Source organism: Melanostigma gelatinosum (assembly GCF_949748355.1).
Source record: "Melanostigma gelatinosum genome assembly, chromosome: 5".
Lineage (NCBI taxonomy): Eukaryota > Metazoa > Chordata > Actinopteri > Perciformes > Zoarcidae > Melanostigma > Melanostigma gelatinosum.
This window is the reverse complement of record NC_136638.1, coordinates 11,733,922-11,749,559: the sequence shown is the minus strand read 5'-3', so window position 1 is coordinate 11,749,559 and position 15,638 is coordinate 11,733,922. Positions and strand designations below refer to the sequence as shown.

The 15,638-nt window shown below is 44.2% G+C and overlaps 1 protein-coding gene across 1 annotated transcript; it reads right to left on the bottom strand.

Moving 5' to 3' along the window:
• Positions 1-12,678: 12,678 nt before the first annotated feature.
• foxi3b (forkhead box I3b) lies at positions 12,679-14,686 on the bottom strand. Its single transcript, XM_079269365.1, has 2 exons — positions 13,945-14,686; positions 12,679-13,835 (listed from the first exon to the last, which is right to left on the bottom strand). Exons 1-2 carry the CDS (start codon positions 14,543-14,545, stop codon positions 13,264-13,266), a joined length of 1,173 nt encoding a protein of 390 aa, XP_079125491.1. The 5' UTR covers positions 14,546-14,686; the 3' UTR covers positions 12,679-13,263.
• Between the last annotated feature and the right edge of the window lie 952 nt (positions 14,687-15,638).

The window sequence follows — 15,638 nt, the reverse complement described above, 5'->3', positions numbered from 1 at the left end:
ACTGTGCACACTCTGACTATTCACCTGCCAGCTTCCTGTTGTTTTACGGCTGCTCTAATTGGTTCATTCAAAGTGGCAAAAGCTAACTAGGCCTGAGCTTCACCGCACCTGTCACCAGTCGGTTGATCAAAATGCAATTGATTAAAACGTAGTGGTCTTATGAAAGACCCAATCCACAGCATTACAATCATCATTTGAATAGGACGTGCATTTCTGCGTCTGATGCTGGGCTTGCATTGGGCGTGTGTTTATGTATGTATAGAGCTACACCGCGGGGCAAGAGCCTTCCAGTCTCTGCCTCGCTCATTAAGGTCCACATATCAATAACTGGTCCCTTTTGATCACCCTCTTACTTCATTTTTCATTTGAAATGCAATCAGTTATCCAGGGCTAACGGCTCCCCACTGAACGCATACGTGTCCAGCAATTGGACTTCCCAGTTATGTGTCACTCGTCTCCACTATTGGTCCTCTGATCTCACCTTGATAGCCTCCAGTTTTGCGCTCCCATCCATCCGTTCATCGATTCATCCATCCATCCATTCATACATGCATACATCCTCCTCCCCTCACATCTTCTGTCCAGTCAAGAACACTTAGTGCTGCACTTTGGTTTCTTTCCCATCAATCCCCTGTTGCGTAACCGTCTTTCTCTGAATCTCTTGGCTCACTGTCTTCGACTCCGTTTCTATTTCTCTGTCCGTGCCGCTCGCTGCCGCTCTATCGTGAGGGAGGGGAAAAGAAGCATTTTGACGACACCATGTTTCAAGCAATGGCCGTGTCTGCGGCGCATGCTTTGGCCTGTAGATTTGCTGTCATGTGACAAATGGAAATGTCACAGGACTGCTCATGAGACGGACAGTGATAAATCTCCCCGAAATGACTCGTTTTGTCTTTTTACTCTTGTCGTTCCACTCGTTGATCCCAAAGTATCAACTTTCAGTCCTGTCTCCTTTCCATCTCACTGTAGCGTTTGAAGTTCCTGTCTGGCAGTCTTGTTATCGTCCCCCTACATTTCCGCATAATTCCACTTTTCATCTCTTTGCAGTCAAAGTTTTGGCGAAGTGTTTTTATGTGTGGCATTAGCTGCCTGGTCCCCCAAGAACAGTATATTCACCAAAGTATAATTAAAATGCTTTGAAGGCACTGCTCATAGAGCATGGCACAGCATTCTGTTTGGGACTGGGAGCAGAAACCCACCTGCAGGACTACAGACCACAAATGCATTTGGTGCATCAGTGAAATAGCTTATTAAAAGTACACACCCTCAGGATTAGAAACAACCAACCCGTTCTCATTCCCAACCCGTCGCATACAACCGCTTGGTCGGGTCTCCTTGGCGTCACTTTTTAGCGCACTGGGAAGCCTGCCCCTTGACTTCAGTTAGGTTTCTGCAACAAAACTATACTTGGTTTGGTTGAGTGAAAGATTCTGGTTTAGGTTAAAATAAGTACTCTGTTTTGCAACTTCAGTTATGTAGTCTGCGTAGCAATGGGGGTTTTGTTAAGATGCCTGAAATAGGGTCTGTGGTTAACACAAGCTTAAGAGATTTTAACGTATCGTTTTACGGTCTAACATACGTGAGTAAATACCCCCCACATGAATTTTTAAGCTTTAACGTGTCTTGAAAAAGGTGACAAGTGGCGAAATGAGACTGCTATACTTCATCACGTTGACTCGTCCGGCTTTACAGCCTCGTTGTGTTTATACTCTTGCTCATGCGACCGTGGTGTACTTCGTTCATAGCCTAGCTTTAGCGTTAGCGGTTCACTTTTGCCGATTGCATTCACGCTTCGAAAATCATAAAAAGTGTTGTCAATTATGAAGATTATCTTGCTTGACAAAACGTGTCATCAACATTTGTTTGCCACAAAACCTATGTTCTGCAATAATCCAAAATGCAGTAGAGAAATCCCATTGGCTTCTTTGTCGAGAGAACCAGTGCGACTCTAAATTATTGGGTTGACCTACAAAAGTACGTCATCCTGCAGCACTCTTTTTCAGGAAAGTATTACAGGCCTCCGCTCTGAGCCAGCTGGCATGTCTCCCCATGACTGTTTGTCAGCATCCAGCTCGGCTGTTTGAATTGTTTAGTCTTGCATTTAAACTTGTCATTATATAAGCATTAGTCTGCAAATTTGCGCATCAGTTAATAAATAAATAAATGAAGATCACCGTGTTTACACTTCAGCAAAATGACAAATAATACTTGAGTTGAATGAGTTGATTATTGATAGGCCACCTGATGTTTTTTTTTTCTTGTGCCTTGTATGAACAATTAATTACATCCTGTATTATTAACAGCAGGATTCACACTGAAAAGTGACCTGTTAAGTAGTGCCGAAGTGGATGAATAAAAAAAAAAAACTTCGACGCTCTCCCATGAGTACATTGGGATTTGTACCGAAGCCCATTGGAGGTGAAAAATAGAATAATCCTTTGAGAAATAAGCTGCTTACTCCCTCGATGTTTACATCGTATTTTCTGTCTTCAGCCACTTGTAATGGCTGGGAGTTTATTCAAGCTGTAAACCCTTGTATCCCCCAAATTGTAAAACATCATGGCATCATGAGTATACTGTGTGGAACAACGCAACACCCACGGCTAATTTAATGGATTGGTTTTGTAGCCAGTGATGTGAGATAAAAACCTTCACAAAAGGCAAACTGGCAAATTTTTGTGTTGATAGAAAAATAATATGGATTCTACACCGTATTCTACACCGGATCTACACCGAATACACCGTATTCATACTGCACTTCTTTTTTGGCAAAGTGCATGTTTAGCCAGTAAAAAACAATGAGACACATTATCCTGTCCACTTCAGGTCCACTCAGGCTCTTATTAGAGCTGTCAGCAGCAGAGACGACTGAAAGCTCCTCTCTATGAAAAGGTAAAAGCTGAGATAGTGTGAGGATAATCTCCAAGGAATGGAGCGCCAAGGTGGTAGCGCTTTCTGTACACATGTTGGTGCTTCAGGAAAAAAAACGCTACGTCCTCATTCGCCGTGCTGGGGAGTCTTGGTCATTACCAAACTCTTTGACTTCCTGGCACTGTCTCTGTCTGGGCTCTATTCTTCCTGTTTCCACTTGTTCCCTGCCTCTTCTCTGTGCGATCCACCGAGACTCTTTTTTTCTGTATGGCAACTGTGAAGCTGTCGCTAGCTAGCTGGTTAGCTTAGCATAAATAGACTATTGGAAAAGGGGGAAAAGGGCTATCCTGGTTGTGCACAAAGGTTATATAATTCACCTTTCAGCACCTCTAACACTCACTAATTCACACTTTATGTCTAGCTTGTTTAATTTGTACAAATCCAAAGTGTGTTACGTATAATTCTATGTCCTGTTGTGAATGTTTGTGTGTGTTTGTGTGTGTGTTCTATGTCTTTGAGTTCTAGGTGCAGCTCCCTGATGAGTGATTGAGGGCACCTGGATAAAGGTGTGGGTTTGACCTCTATAAAGCGCCTCCTTGCTCCGCCCTCGCTCTCTCTCAGCTGCCTGGCACCAGACCCTGGTCTTCAGTTGGATTGGCACATTACGTTTGTTTCGTGTCCTGTAAGTCACCTTTGGTTTTTGAATCGAACTGGGTGTTGTGTCCCTCCGCATGTTGCGACTTCCGAGCCGGTCGTAACAAGTGCAAACTCAACACATTGTCAATTTACGTGCAATGAAACAACCCTGTGACTCGACAATGTGTCACTTTTTCACCTATTTCTTTTGTATGTAAACAAACAAGATATAACATATCGACCTCTTTAAATCTAGCTGTCTCTCCTCCTCTCAGTTGTCTCCTTCCAGCTCTCAGTCGGTCCTCCTTTTGACAGTCAAGTGAAAGGTGACGTCCCTTCCTCTGAGTGCTCCGGTGTGTATTTATCGAGTAACTGAAGTGTGAATCCATCAACCTGCCTGGTGGATCCCTCACACGGATTCAGGTCATCTAATCAGCCATAACCCAGGCAACAACCAGGGGAACAACAAACAGGTCAAGGGTGTAAACGCCCCCCAGTTTGTGCTTTAAATGAGAATGTTGTGGGGAGTGTGGTTATTTCTGCTCATTGTAAACCCTGCACTGTAATGTCAATAACATTATGACTCATTTGCTCTCCACCAATCCCCTTTTCTTCAGACCTGCATCTGTGTATTCACGGCGTCGGATCTAAAATGTAATTTCGTGTCTGTATTTAGTTTATCGCGGCACTTCTTACCTTTTATCAAATCAGTCTACTGACCCATGGTCCCTCCTTCCAGAATAACCCGTTGTCCCCGACGCGAGTCCTGTCCCTTTTTGCCTTCACTTGAAATTCAGATGAGTGGAGTCAGGAGTGGTTATCATCTGGACCTGGGGTGAGATCTCATTTAATCCCACGGGAGGGAGAGGTGAACAGGGAATTCGTTCCCTCGTCACCTTCATCCTACCAGCTCTGATGGGCCGCGGGGGCTGAGAAAAAAGAAATAATGCCACGAGGGCCTCACCTTATTCTGTCTTTATGTTGTGTACGTGTGGAAAGTCTACTTTTGTGATTTATTGTCATTTTAAAATTCCTGTAAAACTCAGTTTTGTTTCGCTAATCGATTTTAATTTCAACCATATGCTTTATAAATTGTAAGCCGGATTGTTGTTTAATTTTGTAACGCTTCCACCGTCAAGATCTGATATTTGTTTTGGTTTATTTAGTTAACAGGTGGTTAGCTTAGCATAGAGACTGAAAACGGGGGGGGGGGAACAGCTAGCCTCGTTGAATGACAAACATGGCTGATGACGGTTTGTAGGGTAACGCTCAGTTCTGTGACCGCTGACTCTCTCTGTGATCACTTCACTTGACTTTCAATCCAGCCACGTGCACCATACAGATTATGGCACTGATGATAGCTTGAATCACAGGTGGCACCTCCATCCAGAGGTTAATGATACCTTCTGGGTTGCTGCATGCGATGAATATTTGAATAATTGTTCACACCTGCGTAATGCTATTTGCTTCAAACACTATACGGGCGATGAAAGAGAGATGGAAGCCACTCAAAGTTTGTTTCTGAGAAACGCCGACAGGCACAGCTTCCTCACCATCGTCGATGACTGATTGATAAAACATTTCCTGGCCAAACTACTGTGCGAAACTGTCATTTTCAAAAGCACCCTCAGGCTACTGGGGATTATTTGAGAAAAGATCCACATTAGAAGGAACGTTCACCTCCTTGAAGTGCGTCTCTGTGTGCATAGTACTGATGTGAGCTGTCAAACAAAGGATCATCTGCATGGTCCAGCAGAGACTTCTCCACACACACACCCACACACTTACACACATGCATGCATGCATGCATGCATGCACACCCATAGTGGTCCTCCTTTTGCCACAGGGATAAAGACACACCAATTAGCATGCACCAGTTGATTTACTCAGGAACTGGAGAAAAGCCCAGCGGGGGAGATGAAGGTTCAGGAGGCCGAGGCGGTGCGCCCGGCCTGGGCAAACATTAGAGTGGCACAGCAGTAAGAATAATCAGCCACACAAGTTGTTTCTTGTTTCGTCAAGTTGTAGTGACTTTTGAGGGAACTTTAGCCACCCACACAGACCGCTGCAGTGGCTCTCGTCCTCTTTGTGGCCACAAACTCTTCTCCATGGAGATGAATGGATGCAGATATAAAGACGTGAGCAAATACATTTTCTGTTGCCGGTTCTCCCCCATCAATGTGCTGAATATGTAAATTCCATGTCATACGCATGATGTGTCTTGCTTTCTCACAAACTGCTGTTGATGGAGGCCTATGTGGTTTGATTGGGGTTTTTCCAAAGGTTGTTAGGCAAATACACTCAATTTATTGTGACAAGGGTTTTTTTTAAATTAGGAAACAATTTTCTCGCCACAAATGAGATCCGACTAACAAACCTTCTAGCCTGCATTAATTCTGACAGATGTAGGACTTTCTGTTTGCAGTGCGGCTGGCTGGTGTGCGCCGGACTTCTTGGTGTAAAATACATTCTGTTTTAATGATTGCTCTGGGAGCTTCTCGTGCTCCCTGGTGTTTTCTGAGCGTGGACACACTCCGGTGGCTTTGGTTTCGATACAGATTCTCCTGTATTGCATCTTTTTCTTTTCTGTTGCCCCCCCCCCCCATTCCATATTTCTTCCTCCAATGAGCCTTGTCTAACGTTCGTAAATAATTCGCGATCCTGCGCCCACATTCGTTATTCCTCCAGCCTGCTCTTGCTCTTGCCCTCTCCGTTGGTACCTAACTTCCATTCTGTGCCGTATCTATATGGAAATGAGTCGGTGTCAAAGTGTGGGAATGCTGATAGCAGTGCAGGTTACAGTATATGCAACGCAGACATGTGCAGTGTGTATGTGATGCTCATTGCGGCCCAGCATCCAGTCACAGGCTCTGGCTGATGGAACAATTAACTTTGACATCAATGAGTTGATGCTCAAAGTCAAATCCTGCGTCTGCGGTCCAAATTGCCACGATCAATTATTCAATCTTGCATCAATGAAGCACAAAACTAATCATATTCTCTTCATCGCTTGCATTTGTTTATAGACCCGCTAACTGGCCACCATACTAGGGGTCCGGTCTTCCAGTGGATTGATTATCTTCCCAGTTCAGTCATGTGCGAAAACCACACTTCACCAAGACAAAGCAGCCGATTCAGTCACCATTGATTTTCACTTTGACCTCCAGAGATCTGCAAAGTAATGCAATTAAACTTGAATAAAAAAAGAAATAAGAGGTTGGTGGCTTTTGTGTCTTCATTATGGTAATAAAAATAGAATGAACCCACATGCACCACTGCATATATGCTGAGATAGCTTTAAATGCTGCATGTGTAAACTGTAATGGTTCAATGACCACTAAGCAGACTCTTTCCTTGTAAGGTACCTGTTCCTACATGTTACTCCAGGGCAGGTTGCACCACACTCGAGGAAAGGCGAGTATTTTGGATTTGCTGTATCCTGACTGTTGTGCAACAGTCATATCAAGAGATTTGTTTTTGCACCTAAATGATCTGAGACTAGAAATAAAACAAGAAAGCCATATCGTTTCCCGCAGTCATAAAATTGGGTGTTATTAAATAATCCAAGAAGGATGGTTATTGAGGGGCACGCTTAAGACTTTCTCAACACGAACTAACTTTATCGTCGTAAATCTGTCTTGCAGCCACATAATCGACATAACACTCATTTGTACATAATAAATACACAAAACATAACACAATACGTCAAACCAACAAGCTCCCATAAAGCGATCCGTGACAACATGAACATTCATGGCTCACGAGGACAACGAATCCCTCACCCTGTTCGGCCTCACATGGGCTGATAAAATATTGCGTGTCTGTGTCAAACTCATTTCATGGTTAAAAACAAAAAGCTGTTTCTGAGCCAAACTGAGCCAAACTGTCAGATGTTAAATACATGACTTGCATTATCTCTCATTGTATCAAACAAGATTTTTTAATCCGGCTAGCTGGAGTTTTAGAACATCAAAGACGGACCTAATGTTAACGTTTTAATAAAAGACACAACATATCGGGAAATCCCTATCGGTACCCATCTAACCAGTGGAGTCAGGATCCTTGTTTTTGTCCCTGAAGTCACAGCGGTGTGTCACAACACACAGCTTATGAGGGTTTGGAAGACGTTACCACGTCTGATGTCTCCGAGCGTGACAGGACCGACGGTTTCATCGAGACGTTTACTGTTGGTGTGACATCTAATCCGTCAGAGGTGACCTCCAGGCCCCCACAGCATGGCTTCAGACTGAAAGCTTTACGATTGTAAGTGATGCCTCCTGCGCTGAGATGTATTGTCTCTGACACCTGCTCACATTTGTGCATGTTTGCCCGTGGAATCTGAATATATGGCAGAGGCTTTGAGTCCCCTATGGTTTGATATTCACACGTTGCACACAACAAAATGTGACAGAGCTTATAGGCAACTTCTTCTGTGCTGGATGTGCAGCCAAAAACAAAGTGCAGAAGGCTGCTGGAAGCCTCCAGGGGAGAAGATTCTGTTGACACTTACATATGCTGCAGCTTATCTGCTTGTTTACAACATAGAGTGTGAGTAGTTATAAGAGTCTGGTGAGTCTTTCAAAATTCTCTGTGTGTGTGGCACCAGCTTGCATCAATGAATGTGCAGCACTTGTGAAGTGCAATATTAAGAACTGGATTAGTTTCAACTTTAATAAATCTGTTAAAGCCTTTTTATTTTTTTAACCATGTTTGACTAAAACCTGTGGTTGTCGTAAATATCAATAAGTCCTGGTTAGATGCATCGCATGCATTACTGAATATTTTACGCTACATGCTTGAACAAACGGAGGAGGAAGCTGTCACTCAGCTGTTTGTTTTTTAACACCACAGGCATCATCATTGACTTAAAAACTATAACAAACAAATAAAAGAAACCACATGTAAAAAAAATTTGGTTACATCGCCTTCCAGGTCTGAACCAAATCAGCTACGATAAGCACGAGCATGGAAAATTCTTCCTCCGACATCTGCCCGAGGCTGAATTGCAGTCGGAGACCATGGCTGAAGGTTAATGGGCACATTTGGAAACTGAGCCAATTATTTGTTTGTTTTTCTTTCTCTTTTTTGGTTTGGTTTTCTGTTGAGCAATTCATCTTCTAAACGGACACAGTTTGAATCTGGCTCATGCTGTCTGGTCCGGTTTCAGAGCTGGTTTAATGGAAATGAATGTGAGTGCATTAGTGCACATGCTGCCTGCTGAACAGATACTGTCCTCGCCCTGCATGCTGAAACGCAGCCTCGTACAAGTCTGTGTGATTCAGATGGTTTGAAGAGGACTTGCTGTGCAACGGGGCCGGTGCTTCATTCTCAGAAAGTGATTTTAATTATTTTTTTCCCCATCCAGAAGGATGAACGTCAGATAAAGCTTCCTGAGAAGAATAAAAAGGCCACTTGTTGCATTAAATTTCCTCTTTTATCAGGACAGCCAGGTCTACCATCAGCGGCAATAACTAAAGTGCCTAAATAAAAGAAGCATGTCCAGTCCATGCCTCCCATCAGGTAAACTGTGACAAAGTTCAATTCTCAGTCAATACGATGCATCCTTCTTTTCCCCTCCCTCGCCTCCAAGCCCTGTTCATATCACCACGTTTGCTGCATGTTGACATGGAAAATATTTTAGGGTGCAATAGCGATGATTCATATATACACAAAGTCTCAAAGCGCTCTGTGTTTGTCTTTAAACTTCTCTTTTCGCCAAATTGTGTATATAAGCCATGTTTAGGAAGGGGAATATCATTCCCTGGAGCCTGAGACGCCTGGATGCACTGTTTTTACACAGAAGGAGCTGCTGTTATTTGACACGTTTTTATGGAGAACTTTAATGGGATTTTGGCAAACTGGGACTTTTCCTTCTTTATCTAAACTGGGACTAAGATTGGTGATGGCAAGGTGGCGACTGTCTGAGAACTCAGACGTCGTCAAAGCATTTCGTGTGTTTCAAACTTCTGCAGACGACCCTTCAAGACAAGCGTGTCAGACACTCTGCTACAGTAAGGAAACTATAGGGATTCTAACGTTTTTTCCTATTGACCTCTAAAGGAGCACAAAGCCAGGAGAAAAAGGTTGTTCAATGAGTTCCAGATAAAAGGCAAGGTGTTTCACTCCTTTCATCACCTGTATGCGTGTGTCTGGAGTGTGTGTGGATGTTTACACATAACAGCGAGCTGGTAATGCAGAGATGAAGCACTGGGCATGGCGACATGTCTCCAGGCCTTGACGTTCTCTGCTGCCGTTTACTAAACAGCCTCGATAGGACATGACTGTTTTCGTAAATACAGAAGGTGTGTGTGTGTGTGTGTGTGTGTGTGTTTAGGGTTGATCCTGTACCAGGACAGTTAGCTTCATGTTCAGGGTTAGCTGTTATCCAACGTGAAGTAGTGCATCTCCTCACTTTCAGATGGGATAAACTTCAGCAGATTGACGAGCTGCAGGACAGCAGCGGTGTGAAATATGTTTGACACCGCAATAATCAGGACACTTCTTACACACACACACACACACACACACACACACACACACACACACACACACACACACACACACACAAATCTCTCGTTGCATACCAGTTCGTTCTCTGGCTGAGTTTACAATATAAACACTACCCACTTGTGTGCCCTGCAGTGCACAAACTCAGACACACACACACACACACACACATAGACGGTGTGTGTGTGTGTGTGTGTGAGGGGGGAGTACATTCCGTTAGATTGACAGGTGTGTGGAAGACTGCCACGAGCCGGGCAGCAGGTGGAGGTGAGGATAGATTTTAATCGCATCACTCTGTTGAGCAATAATTCTACTGCCAGAGGCAAAGACGGTCCATAGCTACAGTAGCGTCTGATTGATGGATGCTGTCTCGGGTATCCATGAATCATTGAGAAACTGGCGTGCCCCGCAATACGTGTGCTGCAATGTACGACAGCTTCATTTTGTAACCGAATGCACGATGAGGTTATCAAACAGGTGAGAGTTTTGATGAAGGTTTAAAGTGGTTTTGTCTGCTGGGAAAGAAGAAGAAGGAAAAGAAAAAAGGAGATGAGAAGAAATGCCGGCTGGAAAAACCGTACAATAATTGGGTGTTGGATTAAGTTTGAAAGGGTTGTGATCTGGATATGAGGTCTGTCCAAATAAAGATTATACAAGCAACAGACCAGGGGAGTTCTAATATATCTGAGAACGTATTGTGTTGTGTGTTTCAATAAAAAGCTGATTGACTTTGGTTTTCAGGGAGCTGGGGGAGGTAAATCCCTCAGCTTTTTAACCGTTTCTTATCTGGAGAGCTCCATCTGGAGCGCTGCACTTTCCCCCTGACCTTGTCATCCTCTCGCACGGCGTGATTAACGGCTGAGAATTTGCATCAATTTGAAACTGTCTGAAAAAGACGGCAGGAGGAGACGTGTGCTGAATCTTGAAGTCGCGGAGACAACAGCAGCCTCGTAAAGTTCCGGTTGGCACGAGCAAAAAAGGGACAAGGCCAGAAGGCCACCCCTGCTCTTGATGCCACGTCTTTCACCTGCATAGTCTGAACGAGATAAGGAGACGAAAACAAACCAATTGGCTGCACCAGGGCGATATGGGAAGCTAAGTACGACATGTTGGGACAGTGATATTCTGATATTTACCCTGCTTTTCTCTTTTGTCTCCCCCTCCTCTCTGCTTATCTCCCGCTCCTTTCGCTGCTCTGTCTTTTTTTAAAAAAGCTCATGATCCTCTCTGTGCGGGAAGAGATCATCTATACAAACCTGGCACAGCCAGGATGCCCTGAATGACCACTGAGGTTTAAGCCGTCTAGGCATTTCACACATTTAAATCAGATAGTGCGCTTCCACATAAAGCGGGACGTTATGATCCATCCACGTGCAACCTCATTACTTGTTTTGAAACCAGTTATGCAAATTTTGAGAGGGTTCTCCACACTCTCAAAATTCGCACTTTGCCAATTGCACCAGGATGTTAAACTCCACTTGTTCTGGGTTGTTCTCCGATGTGTTCTTTTTCTTTTTTCTTTCTGTGTTTAGTGTAAATGACATATTCAGGGTAAATACAGGCCTCAGGCTGACACCTATCAAATGGTTTATATTGATATAGATAACACACTCTCTGTAAAACTAAGTAATATGATTGTTATCATGATTTGTGGCAGTTGAAAGTTACGTTCAACTTTGGTTTATTCAATTTAGAAAATGGTTATTACTAATTGAAATGGTTTAAAGTCCAAATTTACAATTGGACAGGGGAATCATGGACTCATGTGTCGTAGATGTTGGAAAAGAAAATGTATTCAACAATATTATACTACTCTATGAATTACAAATGCTGTATCAAGACACATGACTGTTCATGTCATACGCATGACACATCTGACTGTACATTGCAGTCGTTGGTATGATGGTCTCTTTATTTTCGTAACTGTTCTTATCTTACATTATGATTGTTTCTTCTGCTGCATATTACTGTTTTTATTCTCTTCATGTTACCTTTTCAGGAAGAGCAGTTTAAAGAAGAAAGACACCGATGAATTTCTTTGTACAGCACAAACCTGTTTCTCTGTGCCTGTGGCAATAAAGTTTTTAAATTTGATTTAATATAAACCTACTGCGTGTACAGAACGTTCTTGGTTCGTCTTTCATGGTCTCAACTATCGATGATGCTGAAAAACTCTGAATAATATTGGTGAAATTCACCCTAGTTGAGCGACTGTGTTTAATTCACGCTTCCGCCTCTCCCCAAATGACGGTTCTTGCATCCACTCAGCAGTGTGTGAACAGATTGTGTGACGGACGGGGACTTCAGTGTTCAGGGACATGGGAACGTTTAGGAGAATCAGTTAACTATCCATCACACAAAGATCGTGTTACACCGACATGCAGGTTCTACTCTGCTGGTCATCAGTTTTCTGACGGGACTGTTTTCTGTCGGCTCGTAGCTCATTGCCTTGCTTACTTTCTTTCTTCTTTTCGTTTCTGAGACTAGGCTGTGGTGTTTCAGAGAAATCTGAGTCATAATTATTCTTCATGAAAATAAATTGAGAAATTGAGAAAAAGTGTAGAACTCCAAAACCTTTTATTCATATCAAAAACACAATGTACCATCCAGGAATACATTTCTACAATAACAGTTGTACCAACAAACCAACAAAATAAATGCATAACAATACACAACACATTGACATATTTACAAAGCACAATAACCACTAACAGACATCCGATTATTTAAGCTTTAGTACTACAAAAACAACATCTACCTTTTAGCTTCTGTTAATTCCTACACACTCCCATACGTAGACAATGGGGTAATTAACTACTCCTCTAAATGTGCTGTCTGAGCGTTGTTTGTATGGTTGATACCATCAAAGAATCACTGATAGCAGTGTGAAATGATCTGGTGTCAGCAGATCAGATCCAGGATCTGCTAATAATGAGTCAGATCTGATAGGTGCCGGCTTCAGATTGAGTAAAAGCTGACTGAGGATCTGATAGCGGGGCTGACTGCGGTTTCAGGGAGTGACACCCGTAGTAGCTGACTCAGCTGTTAATGTGGGAGTCTAACCCCTTTTTACTCACACGCTATAGTGATCTCAACTGTCTCAGTCAGCGCAATCTGTGTGTGTTTGTGTGTGTGTGTGTGTGTTGTCTTTCACAACCGAATCTCTCTCTCTCTGACAAAGGTGACCAGACAGGTGACATTTCCCATCAAGAGTCTTTCAAACCCAAACTGTCCCCCCTTAATGTCTCATTAAACCTCTGTGCCCTCGCGATGGTAGATGATTCCTGTCGAGCCCAGCGTAGGGTAGAAATGCCCACTGGACCCACTGTACTGGCTGAGGATGGGGCTGGCGTAGCCTAGGGAGGCGTGGGTGGGTGAAGAGGAGAGCACGGGGGGAGCCGGTCCTTGCGGCGCCCACTCTGGCCCACCTGAGTTGGGGGAGTAGCCGCCAAAGCTTCCAGGTTGCGTGGGTCTATGAGGCCCATCTAAAGGCAGGTTGATCTGCAGCGGCCTGCTCAGCCCGTCGCTTCCCACCTCGCCGGCTGCTCCGGCCGTCACGCCGGACATCTCGGACAGGAAGCTGCTGAGGCAAGGTGTGGGGCCTGACGATGAAGGGGAGGGGATCCTGTCAGGCGTGGGAGAGATGTTCATGCTGGCCGAGAGTTTGGGGCTTCCCCTCTCGCTGTCACCCGACTCTGGAGCCCCCGAGCCGCCGTCGGCGCCGGAGAGGGAATCGGACTTCCTCTTCCTTTTGCGGCGGAAGTTTCCGTTGTCAAACATCTTCTCACAGTTTGGGTCAAGCGTCCAGTAGTTGCCCTTGCCTGTGGCGTGAGAATGTAGAGTTAGTGAGGCTCAATTTAAATTTGAAAATGGGAAAATGTCTTTAAACACACCAATGAAACACTACAGCACATTAAACACAAATATTACCTGGATCGTCCTCGTCTCTTGGCACTTTCTTGAAGCAGTCGTTGAGTGACAGGTTGTGTCTGATGGAGTTCTGCCAGCCTGCTTTGCTCTTGTTGTAGAAAGGGAAGTTGTCGGCCACATACTGATAGATCTGACTCAACGTCAGTCTCCGGTCTGGTGCTCCGTGGATGGCCATGGCGATGAGAGCGGAGTAGGAGTAAGGCGGCCTGACCAGCTTCATCAGGTCTTCTTGCGAGGGGAGAGAAAACCAGCTCAGCTCCCCTCCCGGACCCCCGACTCCGGCGGGACCCAGGTAAGGCCTCTGCATGCCGTAGTGCTGAGGGACGAAGGGGGGGCCGGGGTTACCGGGCGGGCCGGCGGTAGCCAGGTACGGCGGCGTGTTGATCCCAGAGCCGTTGAACCAGAGGTAAGGGTTCTGGGAGGACGTAGTGTAGTCGCTCAGGTCGTAGGAGGTCGGAGTGGTGCGCTGAGGACTTGGCAGCGAGGGAGGAGGGTAGTAGCAGTCGCTGTACATGCTGAGCTCAGGGGGCTCCTGGCCGAGACTGGGGAACTGTGGGCCACACCGAGGAGGAGACTGTCCCTGGGCCTCAAACGCAGACATCGTAAAAAAATCTCTTCTTACCGCTCTGCTCGAAAACTCCTTCTCCTTGTTCAGACTTTAGCAGGTGTTTGAATGTGAGCTGGTCCAAATGATGGTCTCGACACTTCCAAGTTGTAAGCCACTCTTCTCCTCCCCCTTTCCGGTCTGTTTGCCCTTGCTTTATGTCAAGATGTCACCTGCCATACCTGCTTTATCTGTTCCTCTGGAAACGCCCCCTGCCTCCTTTCATTGGTTGTTTTCTCAGGTGAGGAGACCATTCCTGCTTTCTCTCAGTTTTTTTCCTGTTGTCAGCTGGTTCACTTCCTCCAGGGCTTTTGTTCACTTTCAATTAAATAATTTTCCACTCAAGCTGTTCAGTCATCTGTCCTTTGTTGATGATTATGATGTAAATTGACACACAATGAAATCATTTAGATGTAGATTATACATTTAATCATTATTTTTTTTCTGCTTGCTAATCCTGGCCAGTTTAGTCATTATGAAGATGACCCTTCTCCCACAGAACAGAGACCATTTTGTGACATTAAATTGCAGCCATATTTTCTATAAAGCTTTACCACACTTAAAGAGTGATGATTATGATGAACAAAACAAAAGCAACTGTAATGGCCTCTTAGCTGTAGCGATATCAAAGGAATGTCATAAAAGTAACTTCAGGCTACCACAGTAGTAGGAATAATGGGTTAATAACAGCATTACAGTGACAGTAGTTTGTACAGTATCATTTAAATACAATACTATTTTGATATTAATAAGCAAATCCAAATGGAAACTGTAGGCAGCGTAGCATTTCCTTTCATATGTTAGCTAATCGCCCCACAGATATTTCCAAGTCATACAGGCAACATTACCTTAAATTATCTTTTTTTATAATGTTCCGAATTATTCATATTTATACAGTCAGTGACAGTTTTATAGACAATAATTGTACGTAATAAGGGTTTTGTAACTTCCTTTTTTTCGAAGGAAGTTACATCATCGCGTTATAAAATGAGAACGCGCATTGCTTCGTTTTCTCTTTTTGAAGTTAGCGCGAGAGCTTTTTATTTCAAACTAACTTACCGAAGAAAGACGCTCTACCGTAAGTTTTGCA

What these genes read in the sequence shown, in the direction of transcription:
- foxi3b (XM_079269365.1), bottom strand. Translation starts at nt 14,545, where the DNA reads ATGTCTGCGTTTGAGGCCCAGGGACAGTCTCCTCCTCGGTGTGGCCCA. An exon ending in AAGAGACGAGGACGATCCAG is followed by an intron (nt 13,836 to 13,944) that starts GTAATATTTGTG and finishes CTCACGCCACAG; the next exon opens with GCAAGGGCAACTACTGGACG.